General features: G+C 36.3%; 1 protein-coding gene across 2 annotated transcripts in view; it reads right to left on the reverse strand.

The window, feature by feature from the left end:
* Positions 1-24,689, reverse strand: part of LOC125777295 (tyrosine-protein kinase Src42A-like) — a 54,223-nt gene that overhangs the window by 11,757 nt on the left and 17,777 nt on the right. Inside the window, exons 2-3 of one of the 2 annotated variants that reach the window (XR_007422236.1) lie at positions 8,271-10,060; positions 7,461-8,119 (exon numbers count right to left, since the gene is read on the reverse strand). Coding sequence is in view for 1 of the 2 variants with exons in the window: in XM_049451735.1 (XP_049307692.1) it covers positions 9,966-10,060 (95 nt within the window). In the remaining variant the exon portion in view is untranslated. Of the gene's footprint in view, positions 1-7,460; positions 8,120-8,270; positions 10,061-24,689 lie in introns of those variants that run through there. The other variant, XM_049451735.1, reaches the window with a different exon arrangement.

The raw sequence follows: 24,689 nt of genomic DNA on the forward strand, positions 1-24,689 counted from the left end.
TTAGTAGATGAAGCATAGACTCTGGGATTTTCTGGATGTTATAAGATAAAACGATAATTATAGTTCCAACATCTAGAAAATCAACACGTATACACTTACGAACACAAAAAATTATATAAACACAACATTGCGAAATACGAAAATTATCAGCAAATACATACAAGTATTTCAAAGAAAGCGACTATTTATTGACTTAAATACTCAAATATAAGGAAATCGAAAGTGTGGAATAAGATATCAGCAAAACAAATACACATAATTACGAGCAACTCCTCATACTACAAATAAATATGTATACGTTCCAAGGCTGTTCGAAAAAGTCAACAATCGCTGTTGTGATATCATCAAAAACTGGGGAAAATACTTCAATTTAATATTTAAGCAAGCAATTCACAGCTATTATGACGTACATATATCTTGCTATGATTTCAGGCGAAACTGTCAAAATGAGAAAATGCAGAAAAGGCGTTTAAAAATTATAAGGAACCAAGCTTAATGGCAATGGCCAAAAAATCTCAGAAATGGCGCAAATTTCGGCTTAAGCAGGAAAAACCGCAAATTTCAAGAAGTAAAGCGAAACGCAAAAAAAAAATATAGTTATGAATTATTTAAAATGTATTTATTGCACACTTCTGAGAAAAAATTCAGACAAAAGTGTTTAAAAACGTACTTTGGATCACTTTTAACTTAAGTAGCTTATCAAAAGAGATTTGGTTTAAGAAATCAAGTGCGAAAGCAAAAATCACCAAAGAGGTGGCGTCAGCATTAAACAACTCGCATGTGATTCAGTTATTCGATAAACGAAGTTGTTATGTATTACCGAGAATTTCAAAATGTTTATTAACCCTTTGACAGTACAGATGACCAAACTACTAGGCGTTTATTACTCTTAGATTTGGAAAAGAATAATTCATGTTTGCAAAATATTGGTTTAGATAGTTTTGGCGATGATAGAAAAATTGCATACTTTGAGGAAGAAAAGAGTAATAACTGAAAAATTTTCGAAATCAATATATCAATTTGTAGTACACGTATCTATCTACCTAAGACATTTTAATGTCATCACTTTCTTGTTTAGCTGGAAAATCACAGTTTGGTCTAACAAACTTTAATTACGTCCTTTGTTTCCTGAACATTTGCCATTTTTCGAGTTGTGTCTATTGTAGTCTGGTGGGAATCACCGATCGACCTGTAATATAGGACGACTGATTTTAATTCGTTTACTTCAAGCAATTTTCGAGGATGAAATATTTGTATAAATTTTAACGAAATCCCAGAAGTCCCCAGATAGATCGCTTATTACTTGTTTGTCCATTAAGTGCTGGAATAGGGTTAGATGATCCAAAGCATTTGTTTTTATTTCATTTATTAGTAAAAGTATTAAAACATCTGTTCCCTAAATTTTTAAATGAAAATTTCCGGTCGTTTTGATATTAACGGGGTTTTCAATGGAAACGCTACATACTTTTGACTTTTCTCTTCAGTATGATTTGCCATTTCTTCAAGGAAAGACATACGATCCAACAAGGAGTAGAAAGTATTAAAGTATACTCCGAAATTCAGAGTCAGTGGCCTCAACTCTAAGAATCCCTTGTCCAATTTATGGCCGTCATAATCGGCCTAGCAGATTAACAATTGAGCGTCTAGTGGAAAAATTAAAATTTACAGGCACAGTACAAGATGTTCTTGTGCCAGTGAGACAAAGAAGTGCCCGTAGTGTTGAGAATATTGCTGCCGCTAGCGCATCAATTGAGGAAGACCCAAATCAGTCTCTCACACATCGTTCTCAAGCGTAAGGCATCTCTGTGACGTCGATGTGGCGAATTTTGCGAAAAGCCCGTTATAGCAAACCTAGTTTGATTTTAGATGAATATTGAGGTTTCCAGAATATATGCAACATGCCGAGTCTGATTGTGACCGACAATATAGCGTCGCTAATATCATCGATATTTCACCAAGAAATTTTTCAAAAAAGATATAATATATACTAAAACACATTCAAATCATAAATTCTCAAAATTTAAATAAATTATAATATTTTTAGTGCAACAAAATCCTGTAAGAGCCGCATGTCAAATAAACATTCTTCAAAAAAAAATATATATATATAACCACTCAAGGGTTAAAAAATGGAACCTGTTCGCGTGGATTCCCCCACATAAGACATCAGACAACAAATTCGTTCCGATGGGTATTGTCACATAACATTCGTTTTCAGCTTTTGAAATGCAATTCGTAGAATCCAGGCATCAGTAAAACAAAAAAAGCAAGAAATAGTTGGTTTCCTGTTGTTCATAATTGAATTTTGTTTAATACAAACATGATGCTGCATAACTTTAACGGTTATATTAATGATGACGTCAATATCTACAGTTGCGTATTGTTAAGTCTGGCGACGTAAAGGCGGTGCATTCCCGGCCGCAAGGTGAGATCATCAATGAAAAACAGACTTCAAAATTGCAGTTGCTCTAGGAATGGCGTGCGGCGCCAACACGAAGTTCACTGACACACGAGCAGAAAAGCGATCAAAAACTATTTTGTAATTGTTATTCATGCCTGACTAATGATCTTCAAAGTATGTTTTGTACATATTTCGGCATATATTTACATACTAAGCAGACAAATCCGAAAAGCATTTGTTAAAGCATGTTTTAGTCTTCAAAATAAAAAACGCATTTCGTATAGTTTACTTTAAAATTTTCTTCGAAATCGTTTATAAAAAAGTTTAAGACTCTTGCATAAGTTAACAAAATATTTTCATATACAGCTGGCATGCAGATTATTGGAATCAGTTACACACGAATAATGCTCTCAATGATAACGCAGTTCACAACAAAGTGACAACAGCTGGTTATTCGGCTAATTGTTGCGAGACCCGACCAAATCAGAAAATTTGTCCAAATACTACCCTATTTAATTTTCTGCTCGCTTTAATTGAGTGTAGATTGGTGTTGTACTTAAAGGGATAAAATCAGGTCTGCAAATAAAACATTTTCAGACAAAAAAAGTGAGGCCAAAATGTGTGAATTTGAAGAGCTTGACAAGCTGCCCGACAGAGGTAATGCTCGAAAATTTTACGAAAAGAAGCGGTTACTAACAGAAGGTTTCAAGACCGGAGCATACTCTTGTAAAACCCTCAGAGGTGCTCAGTAATTGTTGCCCAGAGCATACTGAAATTATGAAGGGAAAACTTCTCCAGTCTGCTGACTGGCAGTGAAAGCATAACACCAGGAGGTGGTGAACCGGATTCCCCAATCGATGACGATGGAGCGGACGTTCCATTGCCCGACCATGAAAAAATTCGAATAGCAATTACCAGTCTGAAGAACAACAAAACGAAAGGGCGGAATGATTACCGGCCAAGATATTCAAATACTGCGGCAAAGAACTTATAGGAGAATGCATCACCTTCTTTATAGAAGAAAGCATGACCGACGATTGAATTTGAAGTTGCTCTGCTCAATCCACAAAACTGGTGACCCCTTAATATTCACCAACTACGGTGGGATAAACCTCAACACCGCTGTCTAAACTTACGTTGGACAATACCAAAAGCTCCGTCAAAATGAGGAAGGACCTCTACGAACTGTTCGATATCAAACGAGATTTTAGACAAGGCGACTCCCTATTTTGCGACTTCTTCAATCTAATAATTCGAGCTGCAAATCTGAATAGAGAATAATAGAGTAAAATCTCCTATAATAGTTTACAGCTGTTGGCGTTCGCCGATGATATTGAAGCGAAGAAAATGGGTCTGGATCGAGTGCAAGCCGAAATATCATATATTGTCACCAAACAAACAGTCGTCGCACTACCGACTTTGTTCCCACGTCACTGTTGGCAGTCATACCTTCGAAGTCGTAGATAATTTCGTCTATCTTGGAACCAGAATTAACACCAACAATAATGTTAGCCTCGAAATCCAACGAAGAATAACTCTTTCCAGCAGGTGCTACTTCGGACTGAGTAAGCAATTAAAAAGTAAAGTCTCTCTCTCAGCGAGCAAAGACCAAACTCTATAAGTCAGTGCTATATGGTGCAGAGACATGGACGATGGCAACATCTGATGAGTTTGTTTTGTGATTCTTATGCTGTAGTGACTACAGTTAGGGTGTACGTACATATACATTACAACTCTTTGCAGTCATATCCAATTATTGTTCGATCAGGACCGATATGAATGATAATGATATTTCGAAAGAAACCCTTCCAAAAAGCCATAACACATTCGGTGACGATATAAATCTTTTCAAACGAGGATCGGTATTTGTTGAATAATATCAGGATACATATACATACATATATTCATATTTCGAGCAAGGCTCTAAAACAAACTTCAAAAACTATGAAAACGACTTCTGCCGAGGGTATTCTACACCAACATGCAACATTACAAGCTTTTATGACAAAAAGTAACACAACATTGTCTTGCATGTTGTAAAACTTTCGTGGCGGACTATCTTTAACGTTCATCAGTAATGCGCATGAGTAATCAACTCATCGGTAAATTGCATATCACTCAGGCTGGCTAAAGGTAAGTAACAATAAAAAAGGTATGGAATTCTACTTTACATAAAATACGTATCGACTGTGTGGCTCCTTGAGTGACCCACAGTAATTTTATACTCGCTTATAAAAACACAGAAAAAAGTGAAAAAAACCAAAGAAGTTAGCAGATTTATCAGCTGTCGCTGCCAGATGCCTCCTCTCCGTGTACTTGGCTGAAGATTGCACTTGTAGAGTGACAAGAGCAGACGTCGCCAGCAAGATTTTCGCCGCTTGGCTTGACATACTATATTTAGTAGCCGTAAAAAGTGAGTGAGGCTGCAGCTCGCACGTGTGTGTGAGAAGATGTTGGCGACAGCTGAGAAAGAGTGGTCATAAAGTGCACGCGTCAGATGTCCCTGTAACACCGTAATAAAGAACACCACCACTGCAGTTGCAACCTTGCCGTCGCGCTCATTCTCGCCCTCCTCCTCCACACTTGTCCTGACGTCTACTGCCTACCACAAATTCATATTCGTTAACCCACTTTCGATGCACGTAAATAACTTCAAGTACCGCATAAATATATACTTTAGGGAAGCGGTTTTGCCAAGGCACTCCGAGGTCTGGCGACTTGCATCTGATGCTGAGTCCACTTCAGGTTTTTGTTTTTTTTTTGAGGTTGACGTTCGCAAACACTCGACGCGATGAAGAGTAATGAGGCATATGCAAAGAAGGCTGTGTAAGGGTGTGCAGGTTTCAGGATAAATTAAGTAGGTGAAATGCGAAAGTAGCCAGCAAAGTCAAAGTAAAAATCACAACAACAAATATCCATGAAATTGTGTGTTGTAAATTGATATTATCGGTGGCGAAAAAGTGATGTCACAAGTTACAAGATTGCAAAGTTTTTCAAAATTTATACTCATTGAAGGTGTAAAGCTGCTGAAGAGCCTGGGCTTTCCGTGCACTTTCTACGCAAATATTGAAAGAAAAGTGCAGCACTGACAGTGAAACTGAGAAACGGTAAATTTTACAGTTGCAGAAAATATATAAGCTGCTATAAAAACAATAACAATTTATGCAATTGCCCTTTAAATTAAATGCAAATTGAGTTTATTGTTTCCTTGATTATTAATGAACTTTGAAACTCTCCATTGAATAAAATGTGAAGACGAGGGCCGATCGATAAGTCCTTAAATTTTCGGTTCTGATTTTCTTATATAAAAACTTTCAATTGACGACAATAATGAGTGCTTTTTAGACGTGTGGTCTTCAACTGAGCAATACATCTTTCGGAGTTAGGCTTTGTAACGGCTGTTACTCACTTTATACTCAGTTTAGTTTGCCATTTCAAAATAAACATACTTACTCCGGAACAAAGTTTGCAATTCGTGCTAATTTATTATCAAAATAAATAATCGCACAGTAGAGTCGCAAATTCCCTGCAAAACTAGTACGACTGTTTAAATTGGCGTTGAGCAATACCAAAAGCTCCGTCATGATCGGGAAAGGCCTCTTCGAGCCGTACGGTACCAATATACTCCTGGTGAAAATAATTCGAGTCGGAAATTGAGAAGTGAAGTCCTCTCTCGACGAACAAAGACCAAACTCTACAAGTCACTTTTCCGTCAGTCCTGCTATATGCTGAAGAGGCACGACAATGACAACATCCGATGAGTCGGCGGTACGAATTTTCGAGAGAAAGGTTCTGCGGAACATTTATGATCGAATAACGCAGTCGCTGGGCTGTATGAGATCTACGACGACATTCACGTACTTCAACGAATTAAGAGACAGAGGCTAAGCTGGCTAGGCCATGGCGTCCGAAGGGATGAAAACACTCAAAATCTGAGAATATTCGACGCAGTATCCGCCGGAGGGTAGCAGAGAAAGAGGAACCCTCCACTCCGTTGGAAAGAGCAGGTGGAGAAGAACCTGGCTACACTTGGAATTTCCAATTGGCGCCAAACAGCAAAAAGGAAGTACGACTGGCGCTACAAGCCTTAGAACTAACGAAACAATCAATTTTTTGAATGAAGCTTTTGGTGGGCGCGTCTTAAGCTTGTGACGTAACCTCCAAGATCGAGCGATGTAACACCGCTGAACTATCTTTTGTGGCGGTTAATACTTAGAGCGTAATTGACTTAAAGCTCACTAAAAGCTTTTGAATTTCAGGGTTGCAATTAGGTCTACAACTGGCAGCGTTACACGATAAAAAATGATTCCAAACGCAAAAAGACCTCACAAAATTTTTGGGAGACACTGAAGCAGCCATTTCAAGACTTTTGAAACAGCCGGCTACAGACAAGAACAAGGAATTTGAATGGCATATGAATTGAAGCCAAGGTACGTTGTAAGATGATTTTTCAGAAATGCTGCTTGAACGTCGCTTCAGCATTGGATTGTGTTTCATTCTTCAATGCAAAGCTGGCGCAATTCAATAAGTGGGTTCTAGTATACAATATTAGTTCTTATTTTAGCGGCAAAAGACTTTCCAAATAACGGGTGATCCAAGTAGATGTACTTTTTTCAATACCCTTTCCTTGACAGATCACGCGTGAGTCGCCTCAAGTTATGTGATGTTATTTTTGTTCAGCATAGTTTGACAATTTCTTCAAGGAAAGACTGTTCAGGCGTAAGGCTTACAAATCGTTCAAGTTTATTACGAAAATTCACGTTTTGTAAAGATTGTCTTTAGCGAGCTTCGCTCAAGTTATCGTCAACATAATCGGCCTACTAAGCGTAGTGTTCGCAACACCAACACCCATCTTGAGACCCAGCATTCATTATTGGATTATATTCCACCGAATAGACCAAGTACAGCACGCAGTGAAGAAAATATAGGGGTCAAAGCTGAGACCGAAGACTATGGAGAGTCGATTCGGCACAGTAACTCGGACTGCCCTCCGGAACCCATTGGAACTGAAGTCGCTCGGCCTTAGAAAACGACATCTCATCGCTCTATGGGCTCTTGAAAAGTTCCGACGCTTTCGACCCCAATTTTGTTCACCGACGAGACCCATTTCTGGCTAATGTAAACAAGTAAAATTGACGACATTTGGGACGAAGAGCAGATTAAAGAGCTGCCATTTCATCCAGAAAAAAACAACGGTTCGGTATGGTTTGTGGGCCGGTAGTTTCATCACTGCAGATTTCTTCAAAAATAATGCCGGTGGGAATGTAAGCGTCAATAGCGACCGTTATCGCACATGATAATCGACTATTTGATGGCTGAAATTGAAGCTCGTGATCTCGGCGATATTTAATTTCAACAAGACGGCATCACTTCACTTAATTAAGGTGAAATGGCCACCAAGATAAACAGCAATCAGTTAAAGTTGTCGTATTTTGATTAAAACTTATAGTGGGCGGGCATGTCATGAACCTGATATCACAAAGTTAGACTTTTTCCTGTGAGGATATGTAAAGTCTAAAGTATATGCGGACAATTCCTTCTTCGATTCAGGTCTTGGAGGAGAACATTACGCGTCATTCCGCCAGTCACCAATCGAAATGCTCGAACGAGACATCGAAAATTGGATCTAAAGGATGGACCATCTAAGACGTAGCCGCAGCCAACATTTGAAAGAGACACTCTTTAAAAAATAATTGCGAAATAATGTTCTTTCGAATACTAATAAATATTCCCCATAATTATCGAATGCTGTCAAATTGATAGAACTGAGCCGGACATAAAACATAGTCTCTTCCTATTACATAGACCCAACTGTCTTAGAAACGGAAAAATATTTGTAATTACTTAGGCTTATCACAATTGTAGGTACATACGATATATATAGTTTTGTATAATACAGACTTAGCGAAGGTGGTTCGTCTTTATAGACTCTCCAACCTTACTAAGAAGTGTTTCTATGAATTTTACAGTGATACGTTAAAACTTTTATGGCAGACCGTTAAAAACTAAAAGATAAGGGTTGCTTTATTGATAACTTAAATCTATTTCAACGAAGTCAGAGCTTCTATAGTTTATGCAAGTGCAAAAAAGCTCATCAAAGGGAAATGTATTATTTCAAGTCAGGAAATTTGATTTAAATGTTAATGAGCATAAACAGTTTTAAGGATAGAAAAAACCTAATTATTGAACTATTGAATGAGTAATTAAATATACATAAACACGTATTCAACAATATAAAAAAAAATGTATGCCTTTGAAGTTTTTCACACAAGCTTCACTTCATCAGCAGACGAAAACGTAACCCCGTAGCACATATATTTATTATAAGCAGTATATTTATGTGACTTTTTACAATAACAACAATAAAATAACAGAAATATGAAATCAGTAAAATGATAAAAATTACACCGTACGGTACTTAAAAAGCTCGTAGAGCTGCAAAAAGTGACTGATCCCGCAGCTTGGTGCCTTTTAATGCACACTTAAAGGCAACAGTAATTTCATTTTATTTTATTTACAATTCTACGTAAGGTCCAATAATGAAATGAAATTATTAAACAAAAAAGAAATATGCAAGTGTCACTGAAATTCAGGGGCGGTCAGTAGCTAAATGACGAAGTGTGCGTGAGCGTGTTGTGATGCCTTCAAATTGTGTAATTAGGTTGATTAAACTTTTCAAGTGCCTAAATATGCATAGTTATACGCGTGTGCGTATATGTGTGAGTGAGTGATTGATTTTTTGTAGTTTGCGAAAATCGCACAGCAATAGCAAATAATTTTGCATATCATACAAAAAAATGTTATAAAAAGCCAGAAGGCGAGATATGGAGCAAATAGCTGATGAAATAGTGGAAGTCAAACCAAACATTTTTTCTAGGCATTTACCGTGTTCTATTTATTAATATGCAGTTACTCCATAATTGTCCCACTATTTTAAACATACATTACATTTTTTACATACTTATTTAAATTAATTTAAAAATTTATTAAAAATATTTAATAAAAAAAAAATTTTAAATTAATCCAAAAAAAATTAATAATTTAAAATAGCAAAAATTCGCACTTCTGCCTTTATTTTTAGAACTTCAACAAATTTTATATTTTTGTATGTGTTTGTTGTTACGCTTGTGCAAACATTCATGCATGGGAGTTTATTGTGCTTGAGCTGCTTGCGGCTATAAAAATGATTGCATACATTTAGGCATGAAAATACAACGAGTCAGTGACATAGCGAAAGCTCACTGTGTCGTGCTGTCGTATGAAAACAATTTGAAAGCTTTTTGCAGAAAAAATTTTTTGTCAGAGTATGTTTAATTATTATATTATTTCTCCTACATTTTTTTACAGATTTTTTTTATAATTTTATATCTGCTTCTGTGGCTTAAGCCAGAGCCACAAAATATATAGCTACGTGCATATATATTGTATTAAAAATACATAACAAACGATATGAAAAACTTCTTTATAGTAATATATGTTGAAAAACGCCAAATTTGCTTGCAAACTTTTTCACCTTAATTTAAATATCCTTTGTATAAAAATAGACTATTTATAAACTACTTACGGTTCTGCTTCTATAGATTTTAATTTGGCAACATAATTCGAAGGTATATAGCCCTCTTGACGGGATTTCTTGCTGCGTGCGAGCCACCAGTCGCCCTGAAAGAATATAAGAATATACGAAATAAGTTGAGTTGGTAAAAAAAGGTTTACGAAAATAAAATAGAAAACACAAAGAAAATAATATACAGTTATAATGTCACTCTTCTTAATTTTTGTTATTTTTTTATTTTTTAATATTTAATTTTTTATTTATTTTTTTTTTATTTTTTATTATTTTTTTATTATTTTTTTATTATTTTTTATTATTTTTTTATTATTATTTTATTATTTTTTTATTATTTTTTATTATTTTTTTATTATTTTTTATTATTTTTTTATTTTTTATTATTTTATTTTTTTATTTTTTTATTTTTTATTATTTTTTTATTTTTCATTATTTTTTTATTTTTTATTAATATATTATTATTACTATTCTTTTTTTATTAAAAAAAATTAATAACTAAATATTTTTTTATAACAAACTACATTATACATTACATTTACAAAATATGGCACCTCTAAAAAGGTGTGTCATTTCAATTCACAGGAGTTTCATCATTATTTTTTTGTTTTTGTTATTTGAGCAGCTCTTATAAATGGTGAGTTTAGGTGAGGTCTTTGACGTAACCTATTCGAGCGACCTCACCCATTCACTGCTAGAAGCCCAACCCTCTCTCCTGCTACATCTACAGCGACTGTATTCATAAACTGGAAGAAGAGTACGGACTAGATTTAAACATTTTTGTCTATAACAAAATTCCGACAGAAAACAACCCAAAAAGTTTTGATTTTTTGCCTCCAACCGTGATTGTTACCAAAGTACAGATATGGTCAAGTCACTAGTAAGCGGAAACTGAGGAAGAGATAATTAGATGTTGTTGGTAAATTATAAGGCAGCGGCCGGTCGGGCATAAATTATGGCAGGAAGAATCATGACTAGAGAAGATCTAGATCAGTCAGGATACTGCACTTTGGGCGGCCTTGGGATATCCCCTTTAGAACATCTGCGCAACGAGGATTGAGGAGCATAGTGAGCCGTTTCTACTGGGACGCTTTCAAAGGAATCATCGTTACAAATATTCACAACGGAACTATGAACATTTTCATTCCTTCATTACTTTCCTCATGTATCTGTATAACGCAATTAGCTGTATTTGTTTTTACTTCGAAAACATTACGATAAACATTGCTTGAAGATGACATTACTAAACTTCTAAGAAGAAAATATGCAAGCGTATCGGGTCAATGACATTCAGTTCACGACAAAAAGTATACTGAAGGTTCGTCATCTACGTCATAATAATTTCAGGCGACAATACCGTCGTTGGCCATTACGAAACCAACCTCTCAATTGTCGTTTGAGAGGTTAGATCAGTCTAGGATTAAACACACAAATTGAAAATTTTTGGCTTGTAGTACACTTAGGGCCCTCTCTTTAAATCGATGTAGCGTCGGATCGTGTTTCTCGAGACTGTAGTTTTAAAATCGGTTGTTGTTGTTGTAACGGTTACCTCACCCCCGTTAGGATGGTAAGGATTATATAAGTTGTCATCGAAGTCGTACTGATCCGACCCTGTAGGATCATTGTCCGTAGGGGTGTCAGATGAGTAGAATTAGCAGGGCATGCAAAGAGGTGGTTAGTAACGGGTGATTTTTTTGAGGTTAGGATTTTCATGCATTAGTATTTGACAGATCACGTGGGATTTCAGACATGGTGTCAAAGAGAAAGATGCTCAGTATGCTTTGACATTTCATCATGAATAGACTTACTAACGAGCAACGCTTGCAAATCATTGAATTTTATTACCAAAATCAGTGTTCGGTTCGAAATGTGTTTCGCGCGCGTGTTTTGTTCAGCGATGAGGCTCATTTCTGGTTGAATGGCTACGTAAATAAGCAAAATTGCCGCATTTGGGGTGAAGAGCAACCAGAAGCCGTTCAAGAACTGCCCATGCATCCCGAAAAATGCACTGTTTGGTGTGGTTTGTACGCTGGTGGAATCATTGGACCGTATTTTTTCAAAGATGCTGTTGGACGCAACGTTACGGTGAATGGCGATCGCTATCGTTCGATGCTAACAAACTTTTTGTTGCCAAAAATGGAAGAACTGAACTTGGTTGACATGTGGTTTCAACAAGATGGCGCTACATGCCACACAGCTCGCGATTCTATGGCCATTTTGAGGGAAAACTTCGGACAACAATTCATCTCAAGAAATGGACCCGTAAGTTGGCCACCAAGATCATGCGATTTAACGCCTTTAGACTATTTTTTGTGGGGCTACGTCAAGTCTAAAGTCTACAGAAATAAGCCAGCAACTATTCCAGCTTTGGAAGACAACATTTCCGAAGAAATTCGGGCTATTCCGGCCGAAATGCTCGAAAAAGTTGCCCAAAATTGGACTTTCCGAATGGACCACCTAAGACGCAGCCGCGGTCAACATTTAAATGAAATTATCTTCAAAAAGTAAATGTCATGAACCAATCTAACGTTTCAAATAAAGAACCGATGAGATTTTGCAAATTTTATGCGTTTTTTTTTTAAAAAAGTTATCAAGCTCTTAAAAAATCACCCTTTATTATGCGGGGAGTAGTTGCACGCGGACATATGTTTGATGTGTCAGGGTCGATTCTGGATAAGAAGGACTGTAGCAGGTTAAACAGTATCCAGAACGAAACTGCGCAAGGGTCCCTCGCGGCAACTCGAGCTCTTCCTCTGCAATGGGGGGTGGTTTAGCAGAAACTTCAAGAGGCATCTTGTTGTAGTTAAGTCGTAGCATATCTGTAGCTTCCTTCTCTGCGTTTCACTACATCCAGGCGACCATATTGGTGCGGCGTAGTTAAGGACCGTCCGGGAAAACGTGAATATGGTCGCTGTGATTTTAGTGAGGGAGAGTGTTAGGTTCCGTGCAGCGGGGTAGCAAGAAAGATTGGAGAGATAGTCGTTTACCTTTGAGCACATGCCATCGATTCCATTGCGATTTTGAAATCGTCAATGCGACTCTCGGATATTATCGCCTTTACTATTAACTTGAAATTTTAACTATTTTTGGTTATTTTTGCCACTTTTTATTAAAAATTTACTGTTTATATGTATTATAGGTCGAAAAATTTAAATGTTTCCTATAAGTTCGCCATTTTGAGAAAACACTTTGTCAAGCTAGTAACGTACTACAAGCTACACTTAGAAATCTTAAAAAGGTTATAATCACATTTTTTAAATCAAATTGCACAAGGTCCTCCAGTTACTGTCAATGACTTTGAAATATAGGAAAAATAGTGGCCATTTTGAACGAACATCTCAATATATTTTTTTATACAAACCAAAAACATTTGTAATAAGGCCCGAAAGAATGAAATTAGTATTTTTTAATTTCTCCCAGAATAAATCACCAAAACCGTACCATTTTTCGAGTAAGACTGTCCTAACCCCTTAGGTTGCAAATAACTCGCACAACTATACTTATGCGATAATAAATAAAATTATTACGAATAAGCTTTGAAAACGTTTCGCGCTTTATTTTTATATAATAAAAAAAGTGAGATCGTTTTCTCTTTCTTAGTCAACCAGTGTTGCTATGTTATCAAATAAATGAGTGAATAATGAAAATTAAAAGTAAATATTTATAATTTGTTATTTATATGAGTCATTAGACAAATCAAATTATATGTATGACGATAAGAATCTTTAAAAAACATGAATACTCGTATAAACTCAAATTCAAATATTTACTTATAATTGACTAAGTACACACTAATTGGGTTTTAAACACCAGATGCCAGTATAAAAAATTAATTCTTATAATAAAAAATAAAAGCAACTAAGTGGTTAAACAAGCCGGCAAAACAAGATATGCAAATAAAAAAATTATAACAAGAAAAAAAGCAACGCAAAGTAAAAGCAGCGCCAAGTGTGCACCTCATGCCTCGCAAATTTAGGTTAGCTGCAAAAGCAAATAAACAGAACCTTAATCAAATCACAGCCGAACAACAAGCGAACGCGACGCGTTGGCAGCGAAGTTTCACGTTCATTTGTAGTGCGCACGAACGTGCATGAATTGCCAACAACAGTAATATTAATCTTGTATATAAAAAATAGTAATTTATGAAAATATTTTAGACATTTAGTACAAAAATTCGACTTAAGCCACAGCTGGCAGATCAAAAATTGGATTTTTGTTACGGCTGGGCATTTTTTGTCAGGCAACAACGAAAATTATTTGTTGCTATTTATTTGTAACGGTAATTTATGGCATTTTTTCACAGGTGTAAGGAAATGTGTGCAATATTGAAGTTACACACGCGATTTGGTGCTTCAGTTGTTGGCGGGAACGCTGATGCATTTCGAGTTTGTTTATTTTAATTTATAATATTTAGAAATATGAAAAATAGTTAGAAATTTGTTACTATGGAGAATTATAGTATAAAAGGTTTATTAACCGATGGAAGTCATATTAACTTGACATGCAGGCTGAAAAGTTATGAAAAGCTTATTCACTTGTAGAATTGGAGTGAGTTAATGAGTTTTGTACTCTGACAACAAAACCAAATTCCAAAGCTAACTAAAAAAATTAAAAATGAAGTAAAAATAAAAAAAATACAAAACAAAATAAAAATAAAAAATAATAAAATAAAAAATAAATAAAAAAAAAACAAAAATAAAATATATTAAAAAATTTTAAAAATAATAAAAGTAAAAATAAATAAAAATCTGACCCCTGAAAATAAAAAAAATAGAAGTAATAAAATAAAAAATAAATAAAAAAAATAAAAAATAAAAAAAAAATAAATAAATAATAAAAAATAAAATAAATAATAAAAAATAAAATAAATAATAAATTAAAAAAAAACCAAAAATAAAATACATTTAAAAAATTTTAAAAATAATAAAAGTAAAAATAAATAAAAAAAATGAACCCTAAAGCTAGAATACCTTTCACTTATAAAAATAAAAAGTTTCCATACAATAACTTGATATTGATCCGTCAATTTGTACGTGGGTTAGTGATTTGGCAAACCAAGTATTGTAAATCTGGCAACTCACGACTTTATTGTTAAGTTTGACAGTTTTGATGTTCATGTTATCAGAACGTTTTAACATACCGCCGCTATTTGTGTTGTTTACAGTGACATAAAATATTCATCTCCGCCAAAAAATGGAATTGAAAGCGACAAACATTCAATATTATTGAGCAATTGATTGTAAAAAAACTGTTCACGCCGGATCCAAGCCTCGAATTTCTTCTTTTTTGGAGCTTCGGAAAAATTTGCGACTGATGTGTATTTCAGGTGTCCTGATAACGAATTTGAGTTCAAAAATTTTCCATCAAGTACCGCCATTTTTGTCACACCCTTTTCTACATCACAAAAAAAATCCAATGTTTTTTCGGTTTAGCAAGAAACAGCCTTTAACATAAGACGCAAAATAAACTCTAAACTAGTGTAATCATTGTTTCGAAAGGAATTCATAATTCAATGAAGAGAGAATTCATAATGCCATTAAGAGATCTTATGTTGCAAGCAGTATACTCTGACAGTGCAACAGTTAACTTTTTGAACTCCAACGAAGCAAGCCAACAAAACAAATTAATAATTTCTATTAATTAAACCGCCATTATTCACTTTAAGCTGCCAAAATCACATATCAAACGCAGCAAAAGTTACAACTGGAGCAATGACCAGCAGACGACAGACTTTGTGAGCCAAAATGGGTGTGCCTCCCCAAGAGCTCGGGGCTACAAAGTAACAAGCTTATCTGCGACTACGCATTTAGTGACTGCTTGGATAACGAACTTGGAAGTAACGTTATATTTATACGAAAAGAAAAAGGAGCGAAACCAAACGCAGCTGCACCAAAGCAAACTTGTCAGAGTTTTGCAGCATTTTGCTACGAACAAATTTACAAACTTTTGCGATTTTTCTCCGCTCACCAGATAGTCCAAACTGGCTGCATACTTCACTTTGCCCGACAAAGTGCAGTTTAAGCTCGACACTTACATGCGTATATATGTACACACATACATCTATATAAATACATACATATATGTATGTATATATTGTAATATAGTAAACTATAGTATAAATATACGAAGCGGAAGTAATGAAGCAAAAACATAATACAAGAAGGGAGATGTAAAGGAAACGAAAAGGAAACAAGTATATGTAGCAGGAGTAAGATAAAACCGAAGCCACTAACGACTTAAAGTATTATACATATGTATATATTTATTTTAAATTTAGGATAGTGTATTATTGAAAAATAGGTTTGTTTTGGAACCGATAGGCTATTTAGCTGGCGAGAATTATTTCCTCTTTATTAGTTTTTGATTTCTTCTTTCTTTTACTGAAATTACGTAACTTAATTTCAATAGATTTGTTTTTTTCATTTTATTTGTTACTTTTTTGAGCCTAATACGCGTTCCTGTGATCCTCATTCTCTTCTGGCTGACATTCACTCGCATTTACGAGTTCAGTATAAATAGAGTTGCATCATCTGACTGTAATAATACATTTGAAGCCCACGTTTTTGTCATGCCTCCATATGTGAACAGGTGCCATAGTCGGATAAAAATATTGCGACGATTGGTGTCCGATTATGAGGAATTTCACTGTATATATTCTATAGGGTATCAGACATGTTCGTCTGAGTCTTACAAACCTCGAGGCAAACTTAATATACTCTGATCAGGATAAAAAAATTAAAATAATGTATGTTCTGTCCTTACATGATTTAGAAATAGTCATAAACTATGCTAAATGACAAAACGTTGTAATCTTGAATAAGTTTCAACTAATAAGAAACATTTAGAGATATGGTTTACCCGGACTTTTTAAGAGAAACAGGTTCCTAGCTAACGAATGAGCGGCTGGTCAGTTGTCTCCGAGCACCTGGAGAGTCAGGACAAACATTTTCGCGCGATGTGTTTCTGTGAGTGGTAGAAGCCGAAAATGCAGCGTTCGTTAAAGCAAAGGTACGCGATTAAATTCTGTGTGAAACTCGATAAATCTGCGACAGAGACGTTTGATATGATCAAGCAGACTTACGCAGGTGTAGTTGACAAAGTCAAAGTAGAGACAAAGAGGCAATATTCTGAGTGACTCACGCCGGCGTCTCCTAGCCCAAAAAAGGGAAGAATGAGCAAATCCAAAGTCAAAACGATGCTCATTGTCTTTTTTGACATCAAAGACATCGTTCATTATGAATTGTTTCCTCCTGTATAAACCGTTAACGCCAAGTTTTACGTGGAAGTCCTCAAGAGACTCAAATGAAGGATCAATCGGGTGCGACAAGGCATCGCAGCCGATTGGAAGTTGCACCACGACAACGACCCGGCTCACACCGCCTTTCTTTTGAACAGCTACCTAACCAATGCCGGCAACCTAACGCTTTTGCAGCCGCCCTACAGCCCAGATGTGGCCCTCCGTATTTCCTTTGGTTTTCCTTGTCTGAAAAGCCCGATGAAAGGCAAGAATTTTGAGATGAAAGAGGGGATCCAAACAGTATGCACCTCGGCTCTCAAGGCTATTCCGGAGAATGCATTCTGTGACGACTTCAATGCTTGGAAATCGCGTTGGCAGCGCTGCATCGACGCAGAAGGAACCTATTTTCAAGGTTTTTAAAGAATTGTAACGATTGGTTCAATACATTTTTTTAAATCGACTCAGTCCTATTACTTTCCGCACAATTCCTGTATGATCGCAATACGTCTACCAGTTTGAATCCTTGCGAATGTTGGAAAAGGCTTACAGTGACTCCAAAATGCAAGCCTACGAGTGGTTTGAAGCCTTTAAAGACGGTCGAGAGATCGTTGAAGACATGTCTCGTTCTGAACGACCTTTGACATCTTCAACTGATGGTAATAAGTGCCGGTGGCGTCCTTGAGCCGTACTTCTTCCTTGATAATCAAGAATCGCTACAGCTCAATGATAACTGAATAGTTTTGGCCTGAATTGGATGATATGGACTTGGACAATATGTGGTTCCAATAGGACGGCGCCACAAGCCACACAGCGAATGCCACAATCTATTTATTGAAAGCCAAGTTTGGTGAACGTGTTACCTTAAGAAATGGCCCAGTCAATTGGCCGCCTCGGACGTGCGATTTGACGCCGTTAGACTATTTCCTGTGGATCAACGATTGATAAACATCGTACGAATATCGAACCTTAAATTTATAAATCGGCCGATTTATGCTTGAAAATCGTCGAAAATTAGGTTCAGCATCTGGACTTCTGCAAGCGAGTTCGTGGTGGTCACGCAAGAGAAATCGAGTTCCATATATAATGGCATCGAATGTACTTTCGTAGGAATGATTTTTGTGGATACTTTGGGTATGAAACGCGGTCTTGCTCGACTCGTCCCGATAAAATTAAATATTTTTTTCTTCAAAAGAGTACGACTGTGACCAAATTTAAAGCCAACAAGTAAGGAAGGGCTAAGTTCGGGTGTCACCGAACATTTTATACTCTCGCATGATAAAGTGATAATCGAGATTTCATTATCCGTCATTTACATATTTTTCTACTTTGGTTCCTAATGTATATATTGTACTATACAGAGAAGGCATCAGATAGAATTCAAAATAGCGTTATATTGGAAGAAGGCGTGTTTGTAAACCGATTTCCTCCATATTTCGTACATGTCATCAGGGTGTTAAAAAAGTATTATATACCGAATTTCATTGAAATCGGTCGAGTAGTTCCTGAGATACGGTTTTTGGTCCATAAGTGGGCGACGCCACGCCCATTTTCAATTTTTAAAAGAAGCCTGAGTGCAGCTTCCTTTTGCCATTTCTTTAGTAAAATTTAGTGTTTCTAAGGTTTTTCGTTAGTCGGTTAACGCACTTTTAGTGACTTTCAACATAACCTTTGTATGGGAGGTGGGCGTGGTTATTATCCGATTTCTTCCATTTTTGAATTGTATATGGAAATGCCTGAAAGAAACAACCCTATAGAGTTTGGTTGACATAGCTATAGCAGTTTCCGAGATATATACAAAAAACTTAGTAGGGGGCGGGGCCACGCCCACTTTCCAAAAAAAATTACGTCCAAATATGCCCCTCCCTAATGCGATCCTTCGTGCCAAATTTCACTTTAATATCTTCATTTATGGCTTAGTTATGACACTTTATAGGTTTTCAGTTTCCGCCATTTTGTGGGCGTGGCAGTGGGCCGATTTTGCCCATCTTCGAACTTAACCTTCCTATGGAGCCAAGAAATACGTGTACCAAGTTTCATCACGATATCTCAATTTTTACTCAAGTTACAGCTTGCACGGACGGACGGACGGACAGACGGACGGACAGACGGACGGACGGACAGACAGACATCCGGATTTCAACTCTACTCGTCACCCTGATCACTTTGGTATATATAACCCTATATCTGACTCTTTTAGTTTTAGGACTTACAAACAACCGTTATGTGAACAAAACTATAATACTCTCTTTAGCAACTTTGTTGCGAGAGTATAAAAACGCATTGAAGACCATCGATTGACCAACGTATTCACCAGATTTTGCTCCTTGTGATTTTTTTTATTTCTCAAACCGAAATTGCCGCTCCGTTTGTGGAACCCGTTTTAAGTTTATCGAAGAGACGTTCGCAGAAAGCCTTCAGCACTCCCCCCAAAAAAAGTGTTCCGAGGACTGGATCGTTGGCATTAGTGTATTACATCAGGTGGGTATTAAATTCAAGGGACAAAATAAATATTGATGAATTTTGCGTTTTATTTACAATTTCCGGGTATTGTTTTGTCACAATGGATTCTATCAGAGATCCCCTCCAACGCGAGTACTTAATGTAAAACGGCAAATATTTCTTTTTCCTTTTTACTCTTATTTTTATTTTGCTAACTTTGCACAAGCATATCGAAAAAATTTTATTGAATATTGCTCGCTTTTTATTCCGTCTGCATAACGCTTGAAGCTACCCGCCAACGCCAACAAACTATTCACTACAACAACTACAACTTAATATGGTTGGATTTGTGTGTGTGTGTGTTTGTATCTATGCCTCTACATAGTCATGCGGCGACGGCAAGCGTCAAACGGCTGTCCGTCTGAATTAGCAAATGAAAACCGCATACTTGAAGTTAGAAAAAAAGCGAATGAAACAGTGTTACCTGCTGGCGCGTTATAAATTTGCAGTTACGCACATTTCAATTTCGCCATTTAGTGCCATTAAGTATTGTATTTGCATTAGAAGTGTGTAGCTACATTTATAGGCATATAAATTTCTAATATGTAGGCAAATATGTGCATGTGCGTGTGTGTGAAAGTGCGCGCTTTACATTCGGCGTTCAAAGTATGTAGGGTCGCAACTCACCAGCGCGGCCACCCACTATTTGCCGCACGTTGTGTCTGATTGTCAGCGTGTCTTTTATGCGCGCATGTAAACACCGCCACACACACACACACAAGAGCATGTCTCACATACAGATATATGGTATGAACATTGAGTTCGTGCGGATGTAAATACGTAATCGCCTTTATTCGCATACATATCGACGCTATTCGTCACTTTATTTCAGGGAATTTCAGTTTTTTGTTCGATTTTTATTTCATTTCATTCGATTGCTTTTACCGCATTCGCCTCTGAGTGTTTGCGCCATCCGTTAGTTTGTTTGAGTTGTATTTGGTGAGGTGGGGATTTTTATGCGTTGCTTTGCCTTTTGCCTTTGCCACAATAAATCACTGTGGTTTCATGCGATTTTACGATTGTTATTGATACTTGTTGTTTTTATTGCATTTATACGCTTCTGTGAGCGTCGCAGCTATTATTTCCTTATTGTTGCTTTTCGTCATTGGCCCAGCTACGCACCTAGACCCAAACACTTGTTGACAACAACAGCGGCGAAGAAAACGAAAATAAATAAAATGGAAAAATTGTTGCAGTTTTTCTTTACGTTTTCTTCACCCACAAACATAAATTGCTGCGACGGATTTTGTATTATATCTTTTCCACTAAGTCTATGCGTTTTACACGCTCTATGCGCATTGCGTCGACTATCAACGCCACCTCTGTTGAGGGTCGTTGCACAGCACAGTGTACGATTTTTGAAAGTTTGTGTTAAAAAACTAGTTTTCATACAAAGCTTTTTCATGAAAAATCTATAAAACAATATTTAAATGAAAATAATTTGATTTAATTCAAACAAATTCTGCAGAACTCAAAGGATTTAGAAATTGAAGAAGGAAGTAAAGGAAGATCTTCCGTTATCATTATCAATGTTGAAGAATTCATTGTAATATTGGTTGGAAATCCTTTGGTTAGTTTTGAAAAGACGTCCGAGGGTTTGGAAATCTCTAATGGATCGACTCAATACTTTTCAGTTACAGTTTTGGATTTGAAGCAAGTCACTGCCGAGCCCACAAAAAAAAAGTTAATTGGTCGCGAATTACGTAGAATGAGAGGCACAAAAAAGAAACACAGAAGAAAATATATACACACATATACATATGTATGTACATATATTTTCTTGGATAATAACCCATGCCAAATTTCTTGGAGGTATCTCGATAAACGAAAAGTTTTCCATACACATACATGATTCCTATAATTTAATTGGCTTGGCAACTATATGTTGTAGTGAGTGGTTCGATATCAGCGGTTCGGCAGAAAAGAATCTATGCAAAATTTCAGATCGATATCTCAAAAATTGAGGGATATAGTTCGGGTATATACAGACGGACAAACAGACAGACAATGCTCAATCGACACAGCTCGTCACGCTGACCATTTATATTCCATATATACTTTCTCTAGCGTTTCCTTCTAGTCTAGGTGTTAAGTTTACCCCTCTGTACTCGGAATTTTTGCAATAATTTTTTTGAATAAGAAAACGATCCAGTGGTAGGCTAGGAAAGATAAAAAAACAAGCAAAGAATATAGCCCTTCTTTTGGGTGTAACCGAACATAGATCAAGTTTTCTCACAATTTTACTTTTTTTAGAGACATAGATACACCGTTAAAAGAAAAACACACTCTCTCAATTTTAAAGATTACTCACATATTGGCCGACACATGCCGTATAAAGCCACCTGAAGGTTCAAAAGTCTTTATATTATGTATATGGGGGCTGAAGGAAGTATTGATCCAATTCAGCCCATTTCTTACACACGTACATGATATTATCAGGAAAGAATTTTCTCTGAATTTCAATTATACTTACATATATATGTCAAAGGTCAACTTTTAGTACTGGAGTCTGCATATTCGGTATCTACGGGGTTACACAGTTTTGGTTCGATGAGGACAATTTTTGGTCATAAGGTGGCATACATTAAAGGCATTATTCGTGGAAAGCTTTATCTCGTTATATTAATTGCTTCTTGCTTGGTATACCGGAAAGAATCGCAAGGAATTTAAAATTGTGTTATAAGCTTAGTAGGCGTGATTTTAGACCGATTTCGTCCATTTTCATACGGTGACATAGGAATGTGAAAAAATTATCATGTGGCAGATTTTTTTGAAATTGGTCGAGCAGGCCTCGAAATATGGGATTTCTATTTGTCCAATTTTACACTTATTAATCTGTCTAATATCATCTCGGTGTTAAAATTTAATGTCTCTGGAATTGTTGGTTACTGATTTATCGCGCTTTTAGTAGTTTTTAAAAGTACCGGTATATGCGGAGTGAGCGGGATTATGATCCGAAATTATTAATTTTCACACTGTCGGTAAAGAATCTTATAGGATTTATCATGCGCGTATGTGGTTATTTTGGTTAAGATTAATGCATACATTAAACTATTAGAGGGCGGGGTCGCACCCACTTTACTAAAATTGTTTCCACTAGGTGCCCCTTACTACTGCAATCCTCTGCGCCAAATTTCAGTGGCCTTGTAGTGGTCCGATTACGCCCGTCTACGAACTCCACCTTACTGTTATGCAAAGCAGCATGTGAACCAAATTTCATCACTATATCTCAGTTTCTACTCAAGTTACCGCTTGCTCGGACGGACAGACAGGCAGTCACCCGGATTTTAACTTTTCTCGTCATCCTGATCATTTATAAATATGTAACCCAACATCTCTCTCGATTATCATTAGGTGATACAAACAACCGTTAGGTGAACAAAACTATTATATTCTGGGGCAACATGTTGCAAGAGTATACAAATATGTTACTGATCTACAGTCTTAGCTTCTAGTTGACAATGCATACATACATATATAATACATAAAAATATTATTTGGTTTTCCAATAAACGGTGGGTTTTAGATGAAGCCTCTGGTATCAAAAGTTTTGTTTGTTAGGTGCTTCCGAGTTTCATAATTTTTGTCAACCAAAATTTGAATTTAGATCTTAAATTCGATTTCGATGATTATTATTATTCTGATAAGAAATTTATCTATCCGTCAGAAAAAAGTTGGTTAAATTATCTTTCATATTTTAATTCCCCATATATATTTATAGACTAGTCGATTTTATACAATAATTTCTAAAACAAAACAGTCGCGGTCCAATCCTCATTTATTTATCTAATCTAAACCGAACACTGTGCGTGGGCGACATCATTTTCCACTTTTCCTCTTCTTTCCCCTTATGTACATAGATTGTGTTCTCCTCTAGTATACTTGTTTTTTATTTCGTGCCGTTTTGTTTAGCCAAGAGGGTCACTGAACGTGTATAATTATATACTTCCATTACAGAATATACAATGTGAACTTTTTGTTATTGAAATATCTTTCAGATCCAAGTATGAGATAACAGTGCCACCAGTGATTATAGTCCAAACATACACACATACCCGCAGCCATGACACTAGAACTAGAAGAAACAGTTTATGGCACACACTTATGTTCCTAAACTCCGTTAAGATTTTCTGCTTAGATTACGCGCTCGGTTCCAAGCACTTTCAAATCAGTTCGGTGCTTTAGTAATTTGCTGCTTTTCACACTTTATTTTGCACGTTCTTCTCTTGATAACTTACGACTACAGTGTTGAGTTCGAAATTAAGTGCCAATGAATACAAAAGACAACTTGAGAGAAGGTGTGCGCAACGGCATTTTTATACAAAATAGTGGAGTTATTAAAATGATTTAAATTCATCGTTACGAAGAGAATAATTTAGAGTTTCGTCTTCAGCTCAAGTGTGAACCACCACATAAGTGCTTCTTTGAATGGGCACTTTTAAATATTTTTAATTCTTTTTATTTGAGATTTTTAATTGGTGCTTGAATCTTTGCTAGTTGATGACTTTCCCCTGTTTTTGGGTTGGATGTTCATGTAGGCCAATAAAATGAATTTATTATAATTACCGAAGAACAGGTGTCACGAAAGCTTTCTGGTTCTAAAATACTCGCTTTCACAGTTTCTTCTTTTGTTTAAAATTGGTTACATCAGTTAGAGACAGTCTGCCAACTTAGGTTTGTTAAAAAATTGCCTCATAATTCGTAATATACCGGATAGACGAGGTGTTTGACAAATTCCGTACAAGCCAAATGAATACGGAAGACGATAAACGCAGAGGTCGTCCAAAAGGAGGTTAAAGAAAAAAACATCAACACAACCCACAAAATGAAATTGGGTTGTTGTAACGGGTTGCCAATCCTACGGTAGGCCAAGCAAACGTGCTGTTTCTACGGGGTCAGACCATAGGAGAAGGGTGTCAGATGTATAGGGTTAGCGGGGCATGCAAAGAGGTGTTTAGTGTCATACGGGGACTCATTGCACGCTGGAC

Source organism: Bactrocera dorsalis, chromosome 3 (genome assembly GCF_023373825.1).
Source record: "Bactrocera dorsalis isolate Fly_Bdor chromosome 3, ASM2337382v1, whole genome shotgun sequence".
Taxonomy (NCBI): Eukaryota; Metazoa; Arthropoda; class Insecta; order Diptera; family Tephritidae; genus Bactrocera; species Bactrocera dorsalis.